Source organism: Rattus norvegicus, chromosome 20 (genome assembly GCF_021556685.1).
Source record: "Rattus norvegicus strain SHRSP/BbbUtx chromosome 20, alternate assembly SHRSP_T2T, whole genome shotgun sequence".
Lineage (NCBI taxonomy): Eukaryota > Metazoa > Chordata > Mammalia > Rodentia > Muridae > Rattus > Rattus norvegicus.
The window spans coordinates 36,527,919-36,555,869 of record NC_141553.1 but is presented as its reverse complement, the minus strand read 5'-3'; the positions used below and the strand labels follow the sequence as shown (position 1 = coordinate 36,555,869).

General features: G+C 40.5%; 1 protein-coding gene across 1 annotated transcript in view; it reads left to right on the top strand.

Moving 5' to 3' along the window:
- Tbc1d32 (TBC1 domain family, member 32) overlaps positions 1–27,951 on the top strand; it is a 227,906-nt gene that overhangs the window by 151,239 nt on the left and 48,716 nt on the right. Inside the window, exons 26-27 of the mRNA XM_087598465.1 lie at positions 12,347–12,472; positions 20,954–21,037. Of these exons, the coding sequence (XP_087454591.1) occupies positions 12,347–12,472; positions 20,954–21,037 (210 nt within the window). The remainder of the gene's footprint in view (positions 1–12,346; positions 12,473–20,953; positions 21,038–27,951) is intronic.

Below are 27,951 nucleotides of genomic sequence, written 5' to 3'. Positions count from 1 at the left end.
GCAGTGACTATGCAATACTGTGCTCAAGCTAATAACTACTAGTAGGGCTCATATATTTTGTGCTCTGCTTTTTGATTCAGAAGCAATGATTCATTGATTCTGACAGGCATCAGGTTAGTCATCGTTTGCACACAAAATTTTAGGATGTTATTTCGTTGTTGAAAAATTTCACTTCAGCTCTATGCACATGATGAACTGATTCTCCTTCATCTCCCAGCTTCTAGATTTATCCTGTTTGCGGCAGTTGGCATCTCCTCACTGGTTAAATCATCTCCCGTTGGCTGCTCAGCACCAGTCTGAGCCGTGAGATGAGTGATCTCTATAACCTCAAGTCTGGAGGCATCATCTAGTTCAACCATTTCTCTGTGTGAACATTTCAACGTAACATTATTAAAATTTAGTTGGCCCTATAGAAGCTAACAATATCCATGTGTGTATATGCACATGTACATGTGCACATACGTGTATGTGAGCACAGAGCTTCAAAGGCAAACATTACATTGCCTATAGCAGCAGTAATTAATATACCTGAACTGTGCTAGTGTATCTTATTATATTGTTCATTTTTCAGAAGAGAAAAACTGGCTCCGTGGCCACAAAGCAGATGCAGGCTAGCATGTTAGAAGCTGTCCGCAGAAACTGCTGGCAGGTAGCTCGTGGGCCCACCTGTTTATAACGGGCTGCTTATAAGCTGGTGTGCAGACACGTTTGCTTTTGTTCTCAGTTCCCCCAGGAGTTTTCATGACATATTGACAGTCTCCTCTGCTTTATTCTGTCTGCCTGAGCTGAGGGCGAAGACTTCTGTTTTTTGAAAGAGATGAGAGAAATGTAGACTTCCTGTGCTGAAATTGAAAGATGGTCTGAGGAATTGAGTAACACACTCCAGATACTGAAGGCATTAGAGAAAGAGATCTCAGAAAAAATAAGACAATTTCTGTTTTTTCTCTGTCTGACACTGTTTTATTATTTTTAAAAATTACTTTTATGCCAAGTGAGAAGAGGGCTTACTGGGTAAAGTTCTTGCTGACCAGGTATGAGCATCTGAGTTCAGATATGTAGCCACCACATAGAAACTGACTGGGTATAATGGTGCATATATGTTGGAGGAAAATACAGCGAGATCGCATGGACTCAGATGCCAGTCACTCTGGCCCAAACTGAAAGCTCTGGTTCCGTGAGAGACCGAGCTGTAAAATACAAAACCGAGAAACAATTCAAACATTTGAACACCAGCCTCTGGCATCCATCACTATCTGCACAGGTGAGCAGACTGGCACACTTGGGCACATACAAATATGCCACAGAGAGAGAGACACACACATGCGCATTGTCTTTATATGGCTGCCATAAGCAAACACTATTAGATTTATGTCCCATATATCTGGATGCTGTGGTTCTATATCTAGCATGGTGCCAGGGGCAGACCTGGGACAGCAAGTGTATGAAACAAGAAAACACACACACACACACACACACACACACACACACACACACACACACACACTGGGTGGTCTGGATGCTTTTGGAGACTCAGCATAATGATATACAGGTGAACTGAGAGGCAGATTATTGTTTTCGGGTGGAATGCAAGGTAACGTTTTAACAGATAAATAATATGGTGAACAAGTGGATCGAGGAGACAAGTTTAGCTAATCTCAGTAGGAACTGTCTCTATAGTGGACCATTGTCAGGCTGTACAAATCTAGGCAGAGAAAGCCATGGTGGGCATTTTCTTCATATACCAGCAATGTCCACATGTGGACCAGAGGAAGACATTGCCATTCCTCTGAGACTTCCTGTGGGACAAAGGCTTTGCCATTTTCCCAGAGTCTAAGGCTTCAGGGTCCTTGACATGGCCACAGCCATGCCAACAGCGTACCTTTATTCTGGACTTCTTGTACTCCAGGCTTGTACACACCGTGGAATTTCCATTTTACTGCAATGTTAGTTTGATGTACATTATACTCAGTGGGTGCGGGCATCCTCAGGGAAGAGAGAGTGCTGTCTGGCTTTTACTCAGTGGGTGCGGGCATCCTCAAGGAGGAGAGAGTGCTGTCTGGCTTTCTTTTGTGTATTGTTAAGTCCATTAACAGGTCCTTAGGGAAGCACTAACTCGCTGGTTGTTTTCTCAGGTCTTAGAAATGTGTCTGGGTCATTTGCTGAAAGTTAAAAATATACCAGTAACTTCTCACAGAAGGGAGCATTTTCATGTTCCCAGGAACTCCTTGGCAACCATTCCTTGCTAATCCATTCCTCCTTCCAGAAAGTTTGCTTTCTTGTGTGTAAGTGGAGTGACAGTGTGAGCCGCCTGTGTAAAGAAGGGCACTTCTTCCCTATTCTTTCTCATCACTGTCCTTCATCTCCCTCCCGTCTGTGGTAGTTATCCTTTAGATTCAGGATCAATCACACAGGCTTGTTTCACTACCTTAGCTTTGTTTACCTTACAGCCTTCTTAAGATATAATTAATATGGGGTTGGGGATTTAGCTCAGTGGTAGAGCGCTTGCCTAGGAAGCGCAAGGCCCTGGGTTCGGTCCCCAGCTCCGAAAAAAAGAAAAGAAAAAAAAAGATATAATTAATATATAATATAATTCATCCATTTAAAGTACACAGTTTATTGATTTGCTTGTTGGCTGGTTTTCTAGACTGAGTCTCGCTGCATAGCCCTGATTATCTTCAAACTTGTTCTGTAGAGAAGCCTAGCCTCAAACTCACAGAGACCTGCCTATCTCTACCTCCTGAGAACTAGGACTAAAGGCATGTGCCACTGCCACCTGGCCAGTTTGTAGATCTTTAGTATATTCATAGATATATTCATCAACAGCCTTAAAGTGGTAAAATTAGCAAGATCAAATAAAATCTCCCTGCACTAAAACCCTTGGAACTACGTGTCAATGAAGTCTACATACCCTTCGCTGATTTGTCAGAGTCTAGGGAAGTCAAGCCATGTTCACACATGTTTAATGACCAGAGGAATCAACATGAGATTTTCTCTTCCATCAAAGGCTACCTTTCAGACCGTTGTCATTAGACATTGGAAATCATTTCCAGAGTAACCTGAGCGACTCTGCCTCTCAGCTGTGGTAACCTTGGGTCTGACTGAACATCCACAGCACATGCAGATTCGTGGTTGAAAGTTCCTTGCAATGCACTTCAGTCTACATCTTTCCTGAGTTGGGTACCCTCATTACCCTTACTTTATCATCTACAAAACATCACTGTCATTTTCTTTCTTTTTTTTTTTTTTATTAACTTGAGTATTTCTTATATACATTTCGAGTGTTATTCCCTTTCCCGGTTTCCGGGCAAACATCCCCCTCCCCCCTCCCCTTCCTTATGGGTGTTCCCCTCCCAACCCTCCCCCCATTGCCGCCCTCCCCCCATAGACTAGTTCACTGTGGGTTCAGTCTTAGCAGGACCCAGGGCTTCCCCTTCCACTGGTGCTCTTACTAGGATATTCATTGCTACCTATGGGGTCAGAGTCCAGGGTCAGTCCATGTATAGTCTTTAGGTAGTGGCTTAGTCCCTGGAAGCTCTGGTTGCTTGGCATTGTTGTACTTTTGGGGTCTCGAGCCCCTTCAAGCTCTTCCAGTTCTTTCTCTGATTCCTTCAATAGGGGACCTATTCTCAGTTCAGTGGTTTGCTGCTGGCATTCGCCTCTATATTTGCTGTATTCTGGCTGTGTCTCTCAGGAGCGATCTACATCCGGCTCCTGTCGGTCTGCACTTCTTTGCTTCATCCATCTTGTCTAATTGGGTGGCTGTATATGTATGGGCCACATGTGGGGCAGGCTCTGAATGGGTGTTCCTTCAGTCTCTGTTTTAATCTTTGCCTCTCCCTTCCCTGCCAAGGGTATTCTTTTTCCTCATTTAAAGAAGGAGTGAAGCATTCACATTTTGATCATCCGTCTTGAGTTTCGTTTGTTCTAGGGATCTAGGGTAATTCAAGCATTTGGGCTAATAGCCACTTATCAATGAGTGCATACTATGTATGTCTTTCTGTGATTGGGTTAGCTCACTCAGGATGATATTTTCCAGTTCCAACCATTTGCCTACGAATTTCATAAACTCGTTGTTTTTGATAGCTGAGTAATATTCCATTGTGTAGATGTACCACATTTTCTGTATCCATTCCTCTGTTGAAGGGCATCTGGGTTCTTTCCAGCTTCTGGCTATTATAAATAAGGCTGCGATGAACATAGTGGAGCACGTGTCTCTTTTATATGTTGAGGCATCTTTTGGGTATATGCCCAAGAGAGGTATAGCTGGATCATCAGGCAGTTCAATGTCCAATTTTCTGAGGAACCTCCAGACTGATTTCCAGAATGGTTTTACCAGTCTGCAATCCCACCAACAATGGAGGAGTGTTCCTCTTTCTCCACATCCTCGCCAGCATCTGCTGTCACCTGAGTTTTTGATCTTAGCCAATCGCACTGGTGTGAGGTGAAATCTCAGGGTTGTTTTGATTTGCATTTCCCTTATGACTAAAGATGTTGAACATTTCTTTAGGTGTTTCTCAGCCATTCGGCATTCCTCAGCTGTGAATTCTTTGTTTAGCTCTGAACCCCATTTTTTAATAGGGTTATTTGTTTCCCTGCGGTCTAACTTCTTGAGTTCTTTGTATATTTTGGAAATAAGGCCTCTATCTGTTGTAGGATTGGTAAAGATCTTTTCCCAATCTGTTGGTTGCCGTTTTGTCCTAACCACCGTGTCCTTTGCCTTACAGAAGCTTTGCAGTTTTATGAGATCCCATTTGTCGATTCTTGATCTTAGAGCATAAGCCATTGGTGTTTTGTTCAGGAAATTTTTTCCAGTGCCCATGTGTTCCAGATGCTTCCCTAGTTTTTCTTCTATTAGTTTGAGTGTGTCTGGTTTGATGTGAAGGTCCTTGATCCACTTGGACTTAAGCTTTGTACAGGGTGATAAGGATGGATCGATCTGCATTCTTCTACATGTTGCCCTCCAGTTGAACCAGCACCATTTGCTGAAAATGCTATCTTTTTTCCATTGGATGGTTTTGGCTCTCAGCTGTGGTAACCTTGGGTCTGACTGAACATCCACAGCACATGCAGATTCGTGGTTGAAAGTTCCTTGCAATGCACTTCAGTCTACATCTTTCCTGAGTTGGGTACCCTCATTACCCTTACTTTATCATCTACAAAACATCACTGTCATTTTCAATGGCACATAAAAGGACACATTGCTAGCCTTTTATCCCATTTTTCTATGATTAGAAAACATCAGAATGTATAACGTCTCATTGTCCAGTTATTCCAAGTCCATCTTTGTATTGTCAATGTTCTACTTTTATTGTTTCCTCCATCATATTTCTACTTATCTGATGGGGAATTGATTTTCTGCCTGGCAAAAAAATTCTCTTACTACTATATAAGAGTGAATTCCTAGTTGATAATCATTCTCTTTAATGCAATGTGCCAGCTAATATTAAAATACAGATAAATTCTTCTAGTATCTTCTCATATGAGAAAATGGTTCAGCTTATGTTCCATAACTGTAAATAGCATATAGCCATTTAATTTTGTATATAATACAAACTATAAGCAAGTTCCAGGCCATACTTGTCGGCTTGTAAGTTTTTAGGTATTAACAAATTCAGTATAAGAACTTAAACTTTTAGGCTCTATGTGTTACTGTCTGCAGGAGTTATATCATGTTTTAGGTGAGTACATGAGCCCCCTGCTGGGCCTCATGTCTCTTATCTGAATTACTTTAACACATTATAACAAGAGTATAAGGGGAAGTGTAAATCCACAAACACTGTGAACTGTACTATGGAGTAGAAAAGCATTTTTTATCCCCATGAAAAGTTTCTTTTGAGATAGGGTTGCACATAGCTCTTACTGGCCTGGAACTCAATGATACTAGACATGTTCTTATTCTTTCTTATGTCTGTGTTGTTTTTATTCTTGGAATTCAGATTTATTCCTTGAAGATAAAAGTAGTTGACTTTGATTTGACATCAATTCATTAAAAGATAATACTTCTACTAAGATCATGGTTTCTCTCCTGGGCTACAGCTGTTAACATAGCTAGTTTAGACAATAAAATACTCATTCTCTTTTGAAGAATGAGGCTGTATTTTTATGTTTACCTCCTTAAAATTTGAAATAAATATAGCTGTAACAATGAGGAAAAGCAGATCATACACTATTTTTGTTGACTATAACCCTAACCCTCATGTTTTAAAACGTGGCTGACATCTCCTCCAATAAACATTTAGTCAACAAGTATAAGAGTTCTCAGCTAAGGAATGCCGAATGGCCGAAAAGCACCTAAGGAAATGTTCAACATCCATCTTTAGTCATTGGGGAAATGCAAATCAAAACAACCCTGAGATTCCACCTCACACCAGTCAGAATGACTAAGATCAAAAACTCAGGTGACAGCAGATGCTGGTGAGGATGTGGAGAAAGAGGAACACTCCTCCATTGTTGGTGGGATTGCAGACTGTTACAACCATTCTGGAAATCAGTCTGGAGGTTCCTCAGAAAATTGGACATTGCACTACCTGAGGACCCATCTATACCTCTCCTGGGCATATACCCAAAAGATGTTCCAACATATAACAAAGACACGTGCTCCACTATGTTCATAGAAGCTTTATTTATAATAGCCAGAAGCTGGAAAGAACCCAGATGCCCTTCAACAGAGGAATGGATTAAAAAAATGTGGTACATCTACACAAAGGAGTACTACTCAGCTATCAAAAACAATGACTTCATGAAATTCATAGGCAAATGGAATGAACTATAAAATATCATCCTGAGTGAGGTTACTCAATCACAGTAAAACACACGTGGTATGCACTCACTGATAAGGGAATATTAGCCACAAAGCTCGAATTACCCAAGATGCAATCCACAGACCACAGGAAGCTCAAGAAGAAGGGTGACCAAAATGCAGACGCTTCCACTCCTTCTTAAAAGGGGGGAAAATCCATAGGAGGGGATGTGGAAGCAAAGTTTAGAGCAGCGACTAAAGGAACGGCCATTCAGAGCCTGCCCCACATGTGCCCCATATATATACAGCCACCAAAACTAGATAAGATTGATGAAGCTAAAAGAATGCATGCTGAAAGGGACCGGATATAGATCTCTCCTGAGAGACACATCCAGAGCATGTCCAACACAGAGGTCAATGCTAGCAGCAAACCACTGAACTGAGAACAGGACCCGCTTTGGGGTAATTAGAGGAAGGATTGAAAGAGTTGAAGGAGTTTGCAACCCAATAAGAACAACAATGCCAACCAACTAGAGCTTCCAGGGACTAAACCACAACCGAAAGACTATACATGGACTGACCCTGGGCTCCAACTGCATATGTAGCAGAGAATAGCCTTGTTGGGGCACCAGTGGAAAGGGAAGCCCTTGTTCCTGCCAAGGTTGGACCCCCAGTGCAGGGGAATGTTGGGGGCAGTAAGGGAGGTGGATGGGAGGAACTGATACTCTGCTTTAAATGTGTTCTGTCTTTTAGGAACTGCAGTTCTTTAACAAAGACTAGGAAGCCTTTAGATGGTAGGTCGTTTATAATGAGACAGATGGAGCTGGAGACCATCATGTTAGGTGGAATAAACCAGATTAGAAATGACAAATGTCACACATCCTCTCATATATGGAATCTAGATTGAAACGAAAACAAAGTAAAAAGGAGATTCATTTGAGAGAGGGAGGAAACTATTGGGCCAGAGAAGGTAATGGAGGTAAATATGACAAAGCAGGTGTTTTACTCAGTGTTCTATCGCTGTGAAGAGACACCATGACCACACCAACTCTCATCAAGTATAACATTTAGCTGTGCTGACATACAGGTTTAGAGGTTTAGTCCATTATTGTGGAAGGAAACATGCTAACGTGCAGGTAGTCGTGATGCTGGAGAGATAGCTGGGAATTCTACATCCAGAACCGCATGCATCGGGAAAAGAGAGAGAGAAGGGGGAAAGAGAGGGGCGGCACTGCCCAATAGTGCCACTTCAAGGTTTATGATGAGCCTGTGCGGGCCATTCTTTTTGTTTGTTTGTTTGTTTTTGTTTGTTTTTGGTTCTTTTTTTTTGAGCTGGGGACTGAACCCAGGGCCTTGCACTTCCTAGGCAAGCGCTCTACCACTGAGCTAAATCCCCAACCCTGTGCGGGCCATTCTTATAATCACAGCACGTTTTCACACGTGTGAAAATGTTGTGTTGAAGCCTGTTTGACTAATCCTAACATGAAATGTGTACATTCCCAAACTTAGAGTTCAGTAAATGTCTGCCTGTATCCCATGTGCTTCTTGAAAAGTATTCTACTGCTGTCTCTTGCTTATTATAATGTAATCTGAAATGATGGCCATGTTAATAGAAGAATAAAAATACAAGTGGATATCAATAATTCTACAAATAAGCTTCACGATGCACTTCGGGATGAAGGAAGTAGTCTGGGAATCTCTTGGTAGTCACCTTGAGGTTTCCGTTCCTTCCACAGCGTCTCTTACATGTTTAATGGAGAAGCGCAGTCTCGTACTGACAGTGAAGGAAGGTTGGCTTCCTGAGTGGAGTAGGCTTCTTCTTTGTATTTATATTGAGCTGATGCTATTTTTTTTTAGTTATAGTTTTTTTGTGTTACATAGTTTACTTTTTTCTATTGTGCATAATATTGTATGGTAAATTAATATTTTCATTATGCATTTAATTATATAATATTTCCAATTATTAAAAATGAAAAGAAAAATTCTGCTCTTCTGTGTAACAGGAGTGTTGGCATTCCGAGAGGAACAATGTCAGTTGTCAGTGTTGAATATCAGAAATGGGGGCTTTTTTATTTCTTCTCTTTCTTACTTGGTTTTAAATTGGTTTAAATTGAATACTTTCATTTCCTCCTAGTTTTTCATAGGCACCTTTGATTTATATTGGCCTAAAGAAGCACAGGGAGGAGGGACGTGTCCTTTTCTATCCTGCAAAATATTCCAAGCTAATTCAGAGTTAAAAAAAATGGTAGTTTTTTTGTAGTGACTTCATCAGAGCTGAATTATAATAACTGAGTGTTGATTTATGATATTCAGTTTCTAGAAATACTATTATGGCATTCAAATTGTTTAGAATCATCTGCTATTAAAATGGTGTTGTAAGCCAATAATGGAATTTTTATATTCAGTGACCTAGAAATATAATATATATTAAGATTTATTTTTTTAAAGGCCTCTGTATTACACCCTGAAATTGGTCAGAATTACAGAAATGTCGTGATTATAAAAATTCTTAGGCTAGTGTGTTGGCTGCCTTATTAGGCTGTCCTGTTGCTGTGAATAAATACCAGGGCAAAGCAGCTCAGAGAAGGAAAGGTTTACTTGGGCCTGTGGTTCTAGAGAAAGGGCTGTCCTTTCTGGCAGGAGGTGGCAGCCATGGCAGCTAGAGCAGTAAGCTGAGTGTTCACATCTGAAGCCAGGAGACCGAATGGATGGGAAATGGCAGGTTTTAAACGCTAACAGTCCACTCCTGTTGCCATTCTTCCCTCAAAGAGACCATAAGCCTCTCTCTAAACAATGCTCCCAACTGAGCCTGTGGGCGGGCACTGTCATCCATACCACCACAGTGGCACAGGCTGATAATCTCAGTACTTGGAGGTATAGGCCTCAGGATCACAACTTTGAGACCACCCCATGCTATATGACTCACTGTTTCAAAAATCAATTCATTAAGGGATAGATAAAATATGCTATGGAAAAGATATAACCATTATTTAATCATTAAGGGTTTTCTTGATGCACCCTTTTTTGGGGTTAGGGCTATCACGTACTCCAGGATGGCCTTGAACTTGGACCAACCGTACCAGCCTCACCAGAGTGGGTACTCCTAAAGAAATTAGGGTTCTCTTTCAGGCTCTTAGTTTGTTAATTTTGGAATTTAAGTTCAGAGGGAATCTTAAGGACCATTTTATTAAAGTTTGGGAGAAAAACCACAGGCCAGGCAAGTTGTAAATCTTGGCACCAGCCAGGAGGAGGGGGATGGAAAAGAGGAAGGAAGTCGTGCTTTTGAGTTAGGGTGTAAGCCAAGCAACATGTTCAACAACGGAGAGCGTCAATCAGCTGCATGATGGAAGGGCGGGGACTTCAGAGAAAGTCTGAAAAAGCACAAAGTGTCAAAGGAAGCTTGGGGAGGCTCTGCGACAGTATCTGAAAGCAGGTAGAGATGTGAGAAGGCAAACTTAGACCTTTCAAGTTAAGACTCAAGACTTGTCAGGGCAGCACCACAGAGCCCTGTAGACAGCTGCCTTGGGAGAGGGGCCTCTGGAAAGGGAAAGTGCATTATTGCATCAAGGGGTAATTACTCCTCCCATTTCTGTAACACAGCTTCCGGGAAGTCAGCTGATTGACAGGCCCAGGTGAGTTAACTTTCAAGTGAGGCGACAGCAGTGCGTACCATTCTAGTCTTTGCAACAGACTGGCAAGTCATGTCTCCATGCAGGCCAGAAGGTGAATTCTGCTTCTGTTCTCTGACCAGGAAGACGAAGCTGTTCCGTAATGGTCTTGAATAAAGACTGTCCATCTCCAGTTTTCACTCGTGTATCTTAAGTCTTAAGGAAGTGCTGTTGTGACGTTTAACTTTCTGGTATTACCAGGGAAACAGGAATTGGGCCCAAAGTTGACCATGAGGGAACAATGTATCCTCAGTGGCTTCCAAGCAACTAATCCATGTAATACTGGGATTACTGGCCTAAGCTTCCACATCTGGCTTCCTTATGAGTCTCTTACGTGAGCATTTTATATAAGCACATACCTTTAATAAAAGTGTAGTCAAATGTAAACGGCACACCAGGCTGTGGTGAAAAGCCACTCATATTTGAGTGACATACTAACTTGCCACTCAGACATATAAACATTCACATATGCATGATGTGTCTATCACATTTATATGGGATAAAATGAACTCATTTAAATAAAATACTGTGAAACTTCATGAATATCTATAGTTATAAATACCATAACAAACAAAATACAGCATTTTCTCATGACCTCACAGCAAGTCTTTCTTACTCGGAGTCATCTCTTCCCATCCTTAGTCACAGGTAGACACTGGTCCTTCTCCTTACACTGGATTAGTGTTCCTCTACCCCAGCTCAGCCATAACACATTTAGAATTTTGAAAGTTGGATTTTTGGGGGAGCCAGGGTGTTGCCACATAGGGGTTTTAGCAGCATTTCTGGGGTTGTCTGCCCATCAGATGTCAGGTGACCTCTCATTCCACTGCGTCAATTGTGACGACTAAAGTGCCTATTGCCCCCTTGGGATCAAAACTGCAGCCACTTGAGAACACGTGCTTACTGTAAGGTTACTTTTCTGGTGCCTGCATTTCACCCAAATAGTAATGCAAAGGCTACATCCTCTGTAACTCTTTCCCTTCACCCAGTATAATGAATGAATGAATGACTCAAGATTTATAGATGCCATTACACAAGTGCTCTTTGCTTTCTTTTGACAGAGTGGGAGGTCAGTATTTAATCATAAGCTACACTGTTTAACCATTTCCTTTTTATGTTCCTCTAAATCCTTTAAAACAACAGCGTATACTTTTTGGCAGGGAGTTCCTTGTGCATCAGCTTGATTTTTCAAGGCTATCATTTTCTGTGAGGGGCTGAACAGGGTAGCATACACCTATAATTCCTGTACTTTGGAATCTGAGGCGGGAACATCCTGAGTATGAAGTGTGCGCACAGCACGGGGGCGGGGGTGGGTGTTCAAAGCTTGCTTTGTAACTTAAATATCCTTATCCACTATTCGTTATGCATACAGATACAGTTTTGGCTGTGGTAACTGTGGGGTGATGGATGATATGTCTCAGCCTTTTCAGACTAATTAGCACTGTAATTATATCACCTCCTCCTTACCAAGCCGTCTCTGGATATTCTTGGTGTGTGCGTATTTACAGGAACACAGTAGGTTTTCCTTACCTGTAGTTTCTGCTTCCATGGTCAGTCATGCATTACCGGCTAAAGTCTGAAAATATTAATTTGTAAACTGCTTTTCGTTGTGGTAATCCGATAGGACCTCTGTTGCCAGCTCGCTCTGTCCTATTCTGCGTGTGAAACATCCCCTGTCTAGCTCTGTGGTATGCGTGTTCTTTTCCTGTTACTCATTTAGTGGCCAATCTGATGATTGGCAGTTGTGGTATAGTAGTATCGGTGTTCAATTAACCCTTAATTTACTTAACGGTTCCAATATAGAGTGGAAGGCTGTAATTTTTTTATACCAAATTATCATTGCTCTAGTTTGCTATTAGGGATTACTGTTAACTCCTTTAACTTTAGTACAGGTATTTGATTAGCTTGTAATATTCCAACCTGTTATTTTGCTTACTAGACAATGATATTGGAAACCTGTTATCATGCTTCAAGATGTCAGATAAGCAAATGGAGTGGATAGAGAACTGCCGAAAACAGTTTTGTAAAACAATGAAGTCCAAGCCGGATGTAGTCCGTGGAAGTGGTGAGTGCAGTGTTTCATCCTGGGGACCTTCCTGCGTAAAGTCATTACTACAGAAGCTGTGGCTCCTTGAGAGTTCTACCTGTGTGTGCAGAAAACATAATGCTATTTAGAAAAGTCCATTGTCTGCCAAGCAACCAGAGCTTGCAGGGACTAAGCCACTACCTAAAGACTATACATGGACTGACCCTGGACTCTGACCTCATAGGTAGCAATGAATATCCTAGTAAGAGCACCAGTGGAAGGGGAAGCCCAGGGTCCTGCTAAGACTGAACCCCCAGTGAACGTGATTGTTGGAGGGAGGGTGGCAATGGGGGGAGGGTGGGGAGGGGAACACCCATAAAGAAGGGGGGGGAGGGGTTAGGGGGATGTTGGCCCGGAAACCGGGAAAGGGAATAACACTCGAAATGTAAATAAGAAATACCCAAGTTAATAAAAAAATTTAAAAAAATAGTCAAATACAGAGAGCAAACAGTTAGTCATGGATTGTCAGATCTCTATGACTATATCTTCAACATAGCTTCTGCATCTAAAGATCATGGAGCATCATCAAGAAGACACAGTAATACTGTTCTGAGCCATAGGTCTGGGAAGTCTACTGTGAGATTATAGTTCCTAGAAATAATAGCAAAGTTGTACTCATTGTTCTTTAATGTGATTTCTGTGTAAAAAAGATCCAAAGAATAACAACAGTAAAAGATAGGCAATGTGTGAAGGAGCAGTCTTGCTAGGTCCCATGCCAAGAAAAATAACTACAAGAAATTAATGATTGCTTAGATCTGGAGAATTAGCTTACTGAGCGAATGAGGCCTTAACTGGTTATGGTTATTTTTTCCATAATATATAGAGAGAGGTTGTAAATGAACTGAGAAGGTTTTATTCATATATTTTATGAGCACATATACTATTTGTGTCTTTGTAACAATTGTAATTTAAAAAGCCATTTTCATAGACCTGTCATATATTTTAAATGATTTCATTAAAATTAACAAGAAATAAAAAAAAAAGAAAAGTCCATTGTCCCTCAAGGGAATTGTAATTCTGAGAGAATCAGACAGCAGAGATCTCTGAAGGCTTATAGCAGACTGTCTGAGGTGGTGAGCTGCCCTGAGGTCCCCTGCCTTTCCTCGGGCTACAGCTTACCTGGTTCCAGAAGTCTTCGCCTTCCTACACCACACTGTTGTGTCTGCAGAAGACTTCTCCAGTTCACTAGTGACATTGGTATCTTAAAGCAGCCCCAGGCACCCAGCAAAACCCACTGAATGATTCCTAAGGAGGCTTTGTCATAAGGCAGCGTCTCTAGTTTCAGACTTAGGAGGCAAGTTTAACTTCAGTCCTTTACGCGTGCTCCAGCTTTCTGAAGCTGCAACTTCCATCGGCTGCCGTTGTAAGACACATGTCCTAAACATTGCCATTCCGAGGTCACTTAGCTTCATCGGCCACACCTAATGGCTTTCATATTTTTTATAAAATTAAAAAACAGGAATTGAAAACTAAATGTATAGTTTGCTAGAAATGGTATTTTAGAGAATAATGAAATATTTATGTGGCAACAAAATCACAAATTATTCAATTATTCTTCACAGCATGAGTATAAATGAGCAGTTAAACATGTCTTGTATCCCTTAAGATTTATAAAGTATCTATTATATATATACTCTTGATTGTATAAGAGAGAATATTTAAAATAGGTTTTCTCAGTGGGTTTTGCACAGGGACGAAATTACATAGCAATTTAGGACAGGGGTGGCCTGGAATAATTTAAATGTTTAAATGCATCAAAAAATGCAGCTCTGGCCTTTGAGTTGGTGGCACACACCTCTAATCCCATTACTCCGGGGTCAGAGGCAGGTGGAACTCTCTGAGTTCAAGGCCAGCCTGGTCTACAGAGAGAGTTCCAGCAAAGCCAGGGATAAACAAGAAACCCTGTCCTAGAAAACAAAATAACAACAGAACACAGTTCAAAGTGTTTCTGTCTCGTAGAGAGATAGAAGAGAAGTGTCACATGTCTGTCCATTATCTTCTGGAATGGTATAGTTAAACCCAACAGAGGGTTTCTGTTGGTGTTGGGGATACTGTCCACATGTCCTTCCTCAGTTATTCATTGCTTTTTGATGCTTCGTCCATTAGGGTACTGTGAGCTACTTCCGGTTATAGCTCCAGGATTCTCTGCCTAATGCTTAGTTGCTTACGCAGTGTACTCCACAGCAGCTTTAGTATGTAACCTGTATTTTATCAACAATGAAGCTGAAATTCACAACTTTAGCTAACAGCCTAGTTCTCTGTAGTAGAAGAGGCAAGAGGTAATCTAATGGCGAAATCTAGGTAATCTAAAGTCACTTCTCTATGTCACCCTTTTATGCCTAACCTTTTGTCCATTAGAGACAATATCAGATAGACACAGACAAGTAAAACACTGGCTTAATAATAAACTATTTAAATAATAAATAATAAATGCTCATTTCCACCCTTATAATGGCCTGCCCAGCGAGGGTCCTGAACCCCTGACTGTTGGTGGCCAGGGAATCAAAGCAAAGGTACACACAGACAGAACAGGTTGGGTTCTGCTGTCTCCACAGCCAGGAACCTCAGTGTGTTTATCAGTGCAGCACAGGGGGCGGGGTTAGCTAATCTTGGTAGGAGACAAGATTAGCTACAGAGACACAGCATCAGGCTGTGAACACCCCAGGGGAAAGCTGCAGTTGCTAGTATTTTCACATGGTGGTCTTGTGTTCATGGACACTCACACTGGGACCCCTACAGAAATTCTTACACCCATGTGGATATCAGCATTGCCAGTTTCCCATACATGGAGGCCTTGCTGTCCTTGACATGGCTGTGCCTGTGTCAACAGTGCATAGTCACTCATGACTTCCAGTCTTCATGTACGCTATCTGTAATGTGAGGGGATCAATTTCAAAGGCAAACCCATTGCAAAAACATTTGACAGACTGCCTGTGCATGTATGTGTATATATGTACATGTACACACGCACACATGCAAGTCTACCTCTGCAGTCTTGGACAGCTTGGGTTATAAAAATGAGTTAACTACAGTTATGAGATTTAATCCTTTATAAAACATCCTTTGTAAATTAACCTACTCTGCTTTTCTTTAACACACTTATGTAGTGATACATGATATAAAATAGTCTACCAGTTAAAAATTTCAAAATTATGAGAGATTGATTTTAAATTTCTATGACTACAAGTGTGCAACTGAAAACGGAAAGAAGGAAGCGTAATAACAGTTTGAGGACCTGCTTATTGATAGTGTTGTCCTACAGTGGGCAGGTGCTGTTTTAGCAGTGGGATAGGGATGGCGAACAAGCCATTAATAAGTAGTATTCACACATTTAATTAAATCCGACTATCTTCACAGTGATCAGAGGAGAATTGCCCACCTTTTTTTGCATATGGGCTCCTTGTATTTGTGGGTTTCCTTCCAGACAGGAAATTTATGAGAATCAAGAGCGCCTGTGAAGGGGGAGAGCTGTGCATTTCCGCACTGACAGTCCTGGGTGAGGTGATGGTTTCCATGACCTCAATCTCTCCTGACCCCACAGGAATGTTAACTAGTATGTGTAATTTGTTCCCTTTGTACTAACACTTCAATGCCAGAAGAAAACACTGAGGGACACTTGCTTCACTGGTTGAATTTCAAATGTGGTGTTGGATTCTACACCTTTTATTCATTGTGATGCAAATCACTACAGCATTCCCTTTGTTCTCTTTTCCTTTTTTGTCAGGAAATTAACTGACTTCTGTTCTTTTGGCTTTCCTACCCTAATTTCTTAGTATCTGTCCAATGTTAGCAATCAATTTCAGAATCAAGCCCAGATCTAATTTCTAACCTCTGGCAACTGATACTCTAGAGGCAGCCCTCCATGAAAGCACCATTACTTAATATTTTCTCATCAGTATCTCCTGTTACTCTTCTATGAGTGATCTAATAGTTGTACAGTTTCCTAACTGCCTTGTATATATATTTTTGTTGATACTGACTGATGACTTAGTTCATGACTAAAAAGTACTTTATCAGCAACTGGACCATTATTATCTAATACGTGGTTATTTTTGACAGGGTATTGCTATGAAACCTAGACTAACCTCAAACTCAAAATTCTTATGCTGAAGCCTTTAAAATTCTAGGATTCCAGGCATACTGAGTTTCTAATGATTTTAATTAAGCAAAATGAAGGCCTGGAATTTATTTATAATGTTATTATTCAATGATATTTTCTATATTTAAATTTTATTCTTCATTCCTATGTGTGTGCTTATGAGTGTATGTGTGCATGCTGTGTGAACTCATGTGTGCTCATGGGAGTGGGTAGGATGTGTGCATGACATTTCATACATGTGAAAGCCACAAGTGTGGGAGTCCGTTCTCCCCTAATATGATGTGGGTCTTGAAGATTGGACTCTCCTCATCAGGCTTGGTCTGCAAAGACCTTCTCTGATGAGATGTCAGGACTGCTAGAGTATCTCAGCGGTATTGCACTTACTTAGCACATAGAATGTCCCTGTGCTTAATTCTTAGCATCTCCCTAAAAACACTTTTGAGGAAGATAACAATAAAAGAAGAAAAACCTATGGTAGGCTCATTTATCTGACAGAAATAGCATTTAAGGACCGAAATATTACTGTTTATATATAACTGTAAAAAAAGGTTCCGAAGTGACCTCCACTTTTGGAAGACAGGTCAGATGTTTTTGTCCTTATCTGTGTTGGGATACTCAGTTGACATCTCACATTCAGCAAACAAAATGACTCCAGAAAGCAGAAGGCAAGCTGGCTGCTTCGGAACCATGGAAGAAAATTTCCTGTTTTTTTCGTTTGACCTATATATTCCAGCCTGATTGATTGAGAATGACAACAGATGCTGGAAGATGGCACGGAGCAATAAAACCCTGCTTTTCCTAGCTGCAGGACCTGGGAAAGGGCAGCCTCCCCAAGGCAGAAGACTTTCCACAAGTTAGCTTCTTGACTTGGAAACAGTATGGGAAATTGTTCTGAGTCGGACTCAGCACTTATGTTCTGAAAGATCGTCTGGGTCAGCAAAGGTGTCTGAGGACATGATGGCTGGGACCTTGTTAACTTGTCAAGAGACCCGAGCTTACAGGATCTGAGTAGACCTTAAAGTGGAGACAGGCAAGGGCCACCCCACCCCCTACCCCCTAGAAAACAGCGTTATTAAGCTTTCAAAAGCAAGACAAGGAGTCTTGACAGTCAAGAGAATCAGTGCCTTTTCTACCAGGGATAAGCTCACAGGGAACAGTGGGCCTCTCAGGACACATGGAAGTCAAATCAAAGTGGGACATTTGTCAACATAATGAAGTTGTCCCCACAAATGAAGAGAGGTCAGAAGGGTCTCATCTGAAGTAAGCGTGCCCTACATCATAACTAAAAGTTCTTGTCATTTTTGCTTCCCTACAACTTGTGAATCTATCTGTATTTGATCAAAACAGCAAAGATTTTTAAATGAAAGAATGAGACAAGAAAACATGATGAAAAGCGGGGTGGCTATACATAAAATAATTTTATTAAAACTAGATAAAGTGTGGACTACGTTCTTACAAAATTGGAATGCTGATTTTAGGGACTAGAGACATAGGAAAAAAATACCTTCTTGAATATGCAAGGGTCGGAGGAACAAAGTATCTGTTCACCTCCTGCAGGATGAATAGGGAGAAAATTGAACTGTCAGTGTTGCTCTCGTATGCTGTGATGAGAGCTGTCATGTACTCATTTCTAAGTGTGTTTGGGTAGTGAATCCCGCAGACAGTTTGAGTGTTTGCAAACACTGTTTTGTCCTTCTTTCTGAAACAGTTGCTGCGGTGATGGTGTCTTAATTTTCTATGACTTTAATAATATGCATTTATTTCTCAGTTTTTAGCTAGGAACACAGAGGCCAGGGTTCAGGCAGATCCGTGTCTAGTACAGGCTTGTTATCTTCTTCAGACACAGAGCACTTGCTCCCTCCTCACATGCTGGAAAGAGACAATGTGACTCGCCAAACCTCGTTGAAAGGGTCTCATTCAAAAGGAGAACTCTCCTGGCTTGCTCACTTCCCAAATGTGTTGCCTCTTTTGAAATATATTCTATCTAGTATTTCCCCGATCTCTGTTTTGATCAAACCTATCTCCCATTCCACCTCTACTTACTGTTCTCCATTTCTCTTCTGCATTCCTAACGCTGACTTTCTCTTGCTCTCTCCCTTCCTCTTACCCCCTGAAGAAAACACAGTGTTGTTTCCCCAGCTGTGATCAGGTGTCCAGAGCAGCCTCAGACTTGGGGCATCAGCCATGTTGAGTATAATTATCATATAATATGTAGGGCTCGGGAAATACTACCATTCTTGTAGGATGGGGTTAGGGTGGGGCGAGGTCAAGGGAGAAGTGAAGTCAACCTTTCTCTCTTCAGCTTCTTCCTTCAGTCTTTCCTCCACAGAAAACCCTTGTGTTCTTTTAGGCCTCTGAACACAATTGTAGAGTCTTTTAACTATGTTCCTAGCTTAGTGAGCAGTCATAATTAAAGGGAGAAAGACCATAATTTAAAATCCTTTATGGAAATCTCAGACCTGTCATTTAAGGTTAATACACATCTTAGATGAACCAATACTCCATAGTGTGCTTTCAGGGCAGTGTTTTAGAGTGGATTGTGTTTAACACTAAGAATTGCTTCCCACATCCTAAAGTTTAGTATCTTCGGCCAATAAGCTAGAATGTTGGCAACCTTCAATACGTCTTCAGTTTTAGGAGATTCTGCTGGCATTTTGAGTATGTTGATTAGAAAACAAAATAAAACATAAAACAAACAAAACAAAATCCTGGCATGTGATTATAAATTGTTCCCGGTACTTGGAGGACTAGAATATATCTACTCCTCCTTTCTTTTCTTCCACTGTAGAGAGATGTGCTAGCTTGTTATTTTCTCTGGCTCTCCTTTGAATCATCCCATCTCAGGCCAAGCTTTCCATGTGTAGGTGACAAATCTAATAACTTCCATACCGTACAGGTATCAGACATTGTGCTTGCCGTATGAGGTTCAAAGCAACAGGCGGACTGACAAATGAGCCACGTACAAAGACAGCCACAAAACTCCTGGCATTTTGAGAGAATGCACACCCCAGTCACTGCTTAGCAGTGTGCTCTGATTTCCCCATTATCTCAACATTATACTCAAATACAGAGCACATGATTGCAATATAACTGAAGGTTGAAATGGGCGTATCGGTAGAGAGCGATGTTTCTGAGCAATGCTTGTAACTCTGTTATCTTGCACTATAGATTATTAGTCTTAGCCATTAAATGAAAAATAATTGTATATAAACTTCATCTTATCATCCTTTCTAGAGAAGCTTATTACATAGAAGTTAAAAGCTGCCATCCAAAAGTATATTATATGTGGATTCATAATACACAAACTTTCGAAGCAGTTTTATAAATACGATAGACTTATGCCTGAGTTTATAAACAGAGAACTAACCTAGACAGTTTCAGACTTAAATCTGTATGCAGAGGTGTTTCTTTAAGGTATGACTACTGAATGTTCATGTTTTAAAATTCCTCCTTTGCTTTGAAATCCTATAATGCATGGAGTTCAACGAATAAAAACATTTCATTTTCTGCTCTAGCCATCCAACTGTTGTAATGTGTAGATCGCTCATGTCAATTACTGAAAACGACACCATTCCTTTTTTCCTTTCACGTTTTGAACACTCAATTTTCTTTGAAGAATTACATTCTCAGAATGTACTTGAATGTAAAGTAGAATCCATGTAGCTAATAAAGGTCATGGTTAATGTTCCAAGTGTGAGAAAGGCACAGTTTTAAAGTTTGAAGCAAGCTCGCTGGCTTCATCGTGTAGCAATCAGCCGCTCTACAGATAGATTTCTTTAGAGAAATGAAAACAAGCTCCTCTGGGTTGCGTATTAACCTTAATCTCCTGGAGCATCCATTTGTAGAGTATATGCAAACACTGTGTTATTATCACAGCAAGCTGGAAAGGAATCATTTTCACTTCTAAGTCAGGGAGTGCATTCTTCTTTGATCTGGTTTCTCGAGCAGATACCATCAGCTGCAAAGGATAAAAGGTATAATATGCCACAGATCTGAAAGTGACACGAGATATGCATTAATCTTGGTCTTACATCTCAGTATTTTCTTCTGGACTCAAATAATGAGAAATGATCACCTCATGAATATTAAAAATCATTAACAAATTCTGAAGTAATTGTTAGGTAATCTAAAGATGATAGATTTTCTTCTTTAGTTATATACTGAATGAGTTCACAGCTAAGTTATTAAAATTTAATTGAAATCAGGAACATTATGAGTTCTGATAAAAGTCTGTGTTTTGAGTTGAACTGCTCAGAGCTGTGGCATTCAGGTGACTTTTATGTGCAGGTCTGTGACTTAAAATTGTGCTTTTTGTGCTTTTGGACTTTTAAAATTCTAATCATTTCTCATCCCTGTTACAGTTTTAGGAGAACTACTTGAAAAATTTGTGCTTCTTCTCACTGAAAACCCATCTGAATGCTACTTCCCTTCAGTGGAATACACAGGTATCTTTTTAATACTGAGATGCTTGGGAAACTGGTAAGGGTGTTATCAGGTGCTGTTTCATAGTGCCGTGTGTGTGGAGTGCTGAGCTGTGTACGTTTTCTCATCTAAGCGTTCTCTCACTTCACTCCTATATATTCCAGATATCAGTGCCCATTGCTGATTTCTGGGTTTCCTTCTGATGCTGGGACTTCATTTGTTTCTGGTCTCAGTAGAAACTTTTCTTCTTAAGTAGCATAATATCTTCTGATTTTATCATATGTCTCTTTCTCGTCTTATTGTCTCACAATTGCCTTCTATGCTGGTCTGCTCTCTGCTGCACAGTTGCAAGACTGGGAAAGTTACAACGAAAGTTTATTTTGACTCACTGTTCTGCCCTGGCACAAAAGAAATGTAACCGGTGATGCCTGCTTGCTTCTAGGTCCCTATAGGACATCCTTTGGTCAACATCAGTCAGTGTGAGCTCATGGTCCTTCTCTCATCTGATCCTCATAGAGTTCTGAAGATCCCACCTTGAAAGTGTGATAGTCACAGTAATGTTTTGTTTATTTTTAAAAAAAATACTCATCATTTTGTGTGTAGGTGGTTTTCCTACATGATGTATGTATGTGCTCTCTCTCTCTCTCTCTCTCTCTCTCTCTCTCTCTCTCTCTCTCTGTGTGTGTGTGTGTGTGTGTGAGAGAGAGAGAGAGAGAGAGAGAGAGAGAGAGAGAGAGAGAGAGAGAGATCAGGTCCTGTAGAATTGTAGTTATGGATGTCTGTAAGCTACTACATGGGTTCTGCTAACCAATCCAGGACTTTGTAAGAAGAACAAGAGTTCTTAATCACTAGGCCATCTCTTCAGCCCCTCATTTCCCCCTTTTTAAGACTATATGCTAATTATTTGAGAATATATTGCGTCCAATTTGTGGTCCCCGAATATTCTTGAGTGGGACACCTGCCTTAGACCACTGACCTACAGGAGGTCACACTCTAATAAAAGAAAACCGACCTTCTACTTTTCAACAACTGTCACATAGTAGCGCCTTAGCTAAATGATGAACTGTATGCCTCCACACCTCATATTCTGATAGGATTTTGTCTGCCTTGATTTTGTGCAGGTCTCGTGCATGCTTCCCCAATATCCGAGTTCTTATGTGCAACTTCCCTGTTGTTTCTAGAAAGTACTATTTTCTTGTAGTTGTCCACCTACAAACTTTTTGCCCCCTCAAAGTTTCTGTGTCTTAAAGCTCTCACTTGGGATTAATCTTCAAGTTTTGCTTCAGATGAGATTAAACAATAGCATTTTCCTACGTCATGTAAATTAATGATTTTTAAATTTGTACCTTCTAGTCAGAGGTTTTTATTTCATTTTTTTTTAGATTTTTTTTATCAGCTTCCTTCCTATAATTCCAGTTGCCGTATAGGAGCTTTACCTGAATGCCTGGATACTATGGCATTTTTTTAACCTCCCACTGTCAGTAAGAACTCTTTTGTGCCCCCTGACATAGACTGTCGCTCCATGTGTCCTGTCTGGGTAGGAAGTACATCTGAGTGGGAAACTATGGAGGCAACACTGATATTTGCTTTTCAATAATGCTCCTGTGTTCTACCCTACTACATCTCAAATTTACTTCAGTCTGTCCCTCATTATTCTCCTTTATGCTAATTAAGGCTAGTGTTACCTCTTGCCTAGGGTATCAATGACTCTTTGCATGGTTTTCATTTTATAGTCTGGTTACTTATTACATATATTCTTTCATTCTTTTTGTTTCTGGGGTAGTGTTTTATTTAAGCTTCATACTGTAGCCCTAACCAGCCTTGTACTTCCTTTCTTCTTGTCTCATCATCCCTATTACAGCTATAAGAGCTGCACACCCAGCGAAAGTAATATTCTTTGCACATAATAAGAATGATCCTTGACACGTAACTCTGACTCTATTTATTCCTCTCCTCCTTGATAGGTGGCTCTGACCACTGAGTAGAGTCTAAACTTCTTATGGTACCCACAGCCTTCCATTGTTCTGTTTCTTTTGTTTTCTCTGATATCATCCCTTTCTCTCGATGACCCAGTTTTATTTTTTACTGTATACCATTACTAACGGCACTGACATTCTCCTGTCCTAGATAACTGCATTTTCATTTTTTCAACAAACATATATTTGTGTATAAGCACTTTCCTAGTCATTCGGTAAGAATGTTTGTGTGGTTTGCATTTTGTAAGCATAATATGGCTTCTACATTAGAAAGACTGAAGGGGGAAATGGGGAAAAGCAGGGGAGCCAGACGGAAAAGTCGAATGATTAAGAGGAGGGCACTGGTGGTGGAAGTTGGAAAAGCATTTATACTCTGAGTACATTGTGAACACATGTCTAACAAGGTGACCTACAGGCTGTGACAGAAAAGGAAGACTTTCTTCATTGTTCTGAGCAGCTGAGAAGATAGAACTAGGATAGTTACCTGATGGAGATATTTTTTTCTTGTGTGCATAGCAGCTATGTTGTTTGCACAAGGTCAAGCCAGTCAGCACTGAACTTGGAGTGAGGAGGTGGTCATGGAGTCATGAACTCCAAGGTAAAGTAGAGTCAGTTTTCTTTAAGGATGTGACTTCTGGTAGGCCAGCCATACGCCAGTGAGTGGCCCCCTCCTAATAGTTAATGGGCAGTATAAACTGGAGTTGATGGGTTATTGAATAGGAAAAAAACAGGACTTTGGAAGAGGTAAGGGCAGATTTTAGAGGAGGTACAGAGAAGAGTTCGGGGTTGAATATTATAAATTATATTCTATGAGATTTTCAAAAAACAAAAATATTTTAAAATGAAGAATAGGATAGGAATAGGTGTGAGGTGGGGGGAAGGTTTGAAGCTAGCTTTTCCTCTTGTGCTGTGTTTTGGATACTTGTTAGTATTCAAGCAGATATGCTCACTGCTCACTGGAGCTGTGAATCTGGATTTTAGAGGAAAGATATGCTAGAATGATTAATCATCAATCCATCAACTTTGTATTAAAAACAGTAACACAGCTCATTGTCATTTCTGTCTCATGCTCCGACATTGTTTTTGATTCTTCATTATGCTGCAGTCTCCTGTAGATAGTTCCTGTGTTTTATCATTATAGGACATTGTTTTTGATTCTTCATTATGCTGCAGTCTCCTGTAGATAGTTCCTGTGTTTTATCATTATAGTGTCCTTTGGCCCTAGAATAATGTTGTTTTTGAAAATAGTTAAACAATGTATATTACTACCCATCTATACCAAGATATCCTTGCCTTCCCCTCATGATTTCTATGGGATGTACATGCATGATAACACTTAACACAGCTGTTAAGTTTGGGCTAAAGATAAACTTGTCTTTAATCCTAGGTAGAAGTTCTTCCTCTCTGCTACTGGGGTTTCTTCCAACTACTGTTTGGGTGGTTATTTTATTGACTCTGGCTAAATGGCTCTATTAATTCTCACATTCTTTTTTACCTTTGAGGTAGCACTTGATTAAAGTTTTTGTTGTTATATAAGTATCTTAGGATTTCTACTGGCATGATAAAACACCATGACTGTAAGCAATTTGAGGAGGGAAGGATTTCTTTGGATTACATGTGCTGAATCACCGTCCAGTGAGGGAGTCCAAGGTAGGAACTCAAATCAGATAGAAGCATAGAGGCAGGAGCTGATGAAGCATCCATGGAGGGCTACTGCTTACTGACTTGCCCCCTATGGCTTTCTCAGCCTGATTTCTTGTAACACCCAGGACCATAAGCCATGGACTGGTCCCTCCCATATCTCTAAGAAATTGGGCTTACCTATAGCCCAATTTTTCAGAAGTACTTTCTCAATGGAGGTTCCATCCCTCGGTTGACTATAGTTGTGTCAAGTTAACACAGAACTAGCCAGCTCAGTCTTTCTCTTCTCATGAGTTTAATCCATAACAAGTCCAAATAGACTGATACTTAAAAACACACGGATGATTTAATAATAATTTACTTCTTGCAACATCGAATGCCAAACTGTGGAAAAGGTAAAATAAGCTATAAGAGAATGAATTGCAGATAAAAGATCTGCAAAACCTAAGGCAGGTAATGGGACTGACAGTCACTGGACTTCCTTATGGCTTAAATGTGTGCTGAGAGTCTTTATAGAATGAACCATGTAGCCCTTACCAGCTCCCAGAGGAGGAAAAACTCTTAAAACAAGGGAACCGGCAAAGGGAGAGAAACCATACGTTAGGAAGACTTTAAAGAGTTGCACCTTGGAAGGAACTATAATAAGAATCTAAGTTGTGGATTCCCGTGGCTAGAGCGTAGGATGGGCAAATCTACCATGGACTGGAGTGATCTCCGGTTTAAGCAGCTTTTCATGGTACATCGTTCTGCTAGATCATATTTTCCACAGATAATATAAAAATTATGTTTTCTCTCTTATCAAAATACTTAAGACTGATCACTTCATGCACGCGTATTTACTGCAGTCATTTCTAAGTTGTGCTGAGTGAGATCCCGGATGTTGAGTTCTTGGAATGTGTTTTATAAGTCAGACGCATCCTGAGTGTGAATTTAACTTATTGAAAGGGGTCAGATGATCAGGTGCATACCAGAGCTTTGTAGTAAAGCCAAAAATTAAAGTGGCTTCCTGCTGACTGGTGGTTGGGAATCTATTATTGTGATGTAGTGAGACAGTGCCATTTTCTCTTGGATGTGTTAAGGGTCCTCATCCTCCTGTGGTTTTAGATGGGAGGCCAATGGCTGCTATTGTCAAAATCCCGTTCTAATTACTACAAGCTGGCAAGCCCATGCTTTAATATAAACGACACTTCAAAACAAATTCCAGACATATTCACTGCTTTTCTGTGTTCCTTACAGTGAGAAATTGATTGTCTTTTAAAAATGTGACAGCTTTCTAAGCCCCAAGATGGCTGAAATTAGAACAGCACGGCTATCCATCTGCTGTTACTTCCCTTGCAACTCATCCCACTATCAAATCTGCAAGTCTGGAAAAACCAAATTAGTTCGGCTGTTTATTCCCTCAAAGAAGGAAGAATGGAAAGACAGATAAAAGCCCGCACATTTGCAGTCGGTGGTACACCTATGCAGGGGTCTTTGCAAACCTTAACAGATGTTCATTTTCGTCACCTCTAGTCTCTTAAACAAACTAGGTCCCTGTAATGGCTTCTTTGCAATGTTATATTCACTGTCCATTACAAAGGAGTAGATTGACAAAAATCTCTTCTTTCTAGGTAATCTCTAGACTACGATCCCATTGTTACATTTGCCTAGTGAAATGTAACATTTAAAATTATTTTTGTTTTTATTTTATTTTATGGGTACACGTGTTTTGCCTGAGTGTATGTCTATGTACCACATCCGTGCCAGACATTTGTGATCAGCCGTGTATGTGTTGAGAATCTAACCTACGTTCTATAGAAGAGTAGCCAGTGCGCTTAACCTCTGAGCCTTTCACCAGCTCCAAAAACATAAATTTTTGAAAGACTTTTTTTATTATTACTTTTTGTGTGTATTGATATTTTGATGTTTTGCCTATATGTATGTATATGTACACACACACACTCACACACACACACACACATATATATATACATATATATATTCCATGACATATTCCATGTTTATGCATTGCCCACAGATGTTGGCAGAGGACTTGGATCCCCTATGACTAGAATTGCTTTTGTGTGCTGGGAATTCAATCCAGAACTTCTAGAAGAGCAGTGCCAGTGCCCTTAACTGCTAAGCCATCTCTCTACCCCGTAAATATAACTTTTAAATTTAGTATATATATATAAAAAAAGATATATTAAAAGACATATATATTAAAAGACACACACACACACACACAAACCAACATATTCTTTTCTGTTTAATATTTGTAGCGTGTTTGCTAATGTTTTTTGCTTACCATTTGTAGAGTACACAGGAGGTACATCATGTAAAGTCACATTTAAAGAAAGAGCTATAGCACACACCTAAAGTGATCTAATAAAATTTAGCACACAGTGATGTGGGGACTCATGGAAACTCAAAGTTTTAAGTATAGCTCCTTTATTTCAGGTGAAACGCTAGCACCTTTAAAGCTGACATTTGAAGTGTGTTCTTGTCACTGGGAAGTTCTGTTGTAATGTCATATGAACAGTTGGGTGAGCCATTGGTGGTGACTGCTGTCATAGAAGATGAAAGGGGGAAACAAAGGTAGAGGAATGTGCTGTCTGTGAAGACAGCCGAGTTGAAAGGAAAGGGTAATTGCATAACCAAGGTGCTGAAACAGAAACACCTTTTCTTTCCAGAGCTTGGACTGAAGTGCTTGTGGTAGCTTGGTTACACGGTATTCAATTTATAGTGGGCTGAGCGGTGAGCACAACTTCGATTTGAAAAATCAGCAAAAGAACCTGCAGGCTAACGTGGAAGGAAGGAGGTAGCAGAGGAAGTGCCTTGAGGCATCTTTGGGGGTGAGAGCTCTTGGACTCTAGGACATACACAACAGGACATCAGGAAGCAGCCGTGCAGCAAATGCTCGTCCAGTCATGGGTTTGTCCGCCAGGGCAGACATGCTTTCCTCTTCTGAAAGTTTATTTCTTCCCACACTGTTGCCAAGTGCCATGCAGAATAGATGTGCTCTCTTCTACCCTGGCAGTATGTGCTTGCTCTGTAAACCTAAAACAGAGAAGGCATTCCCAGAGTGAGAGATCGCAGTCCGTGTTAAATAAATGTTGTCAGGTTATTCTGTTTTCAGAGTATATTTATAATTACAATGGTTGATTACTTTAAATAATTTTCCTAGGAAGCTAAGACCTTAGTTTGAGTCAAACATTGTTAACTGAAAGGTGTTAAGCATTAAGTCACTGGCCAAGGCCTTTGTGACTTAGGCTTTCCCGATGATTCAAGTAGGTAGGAGAGTTTTAGTTTCAGAAAAATGCTTCTACTCTAATACCTGC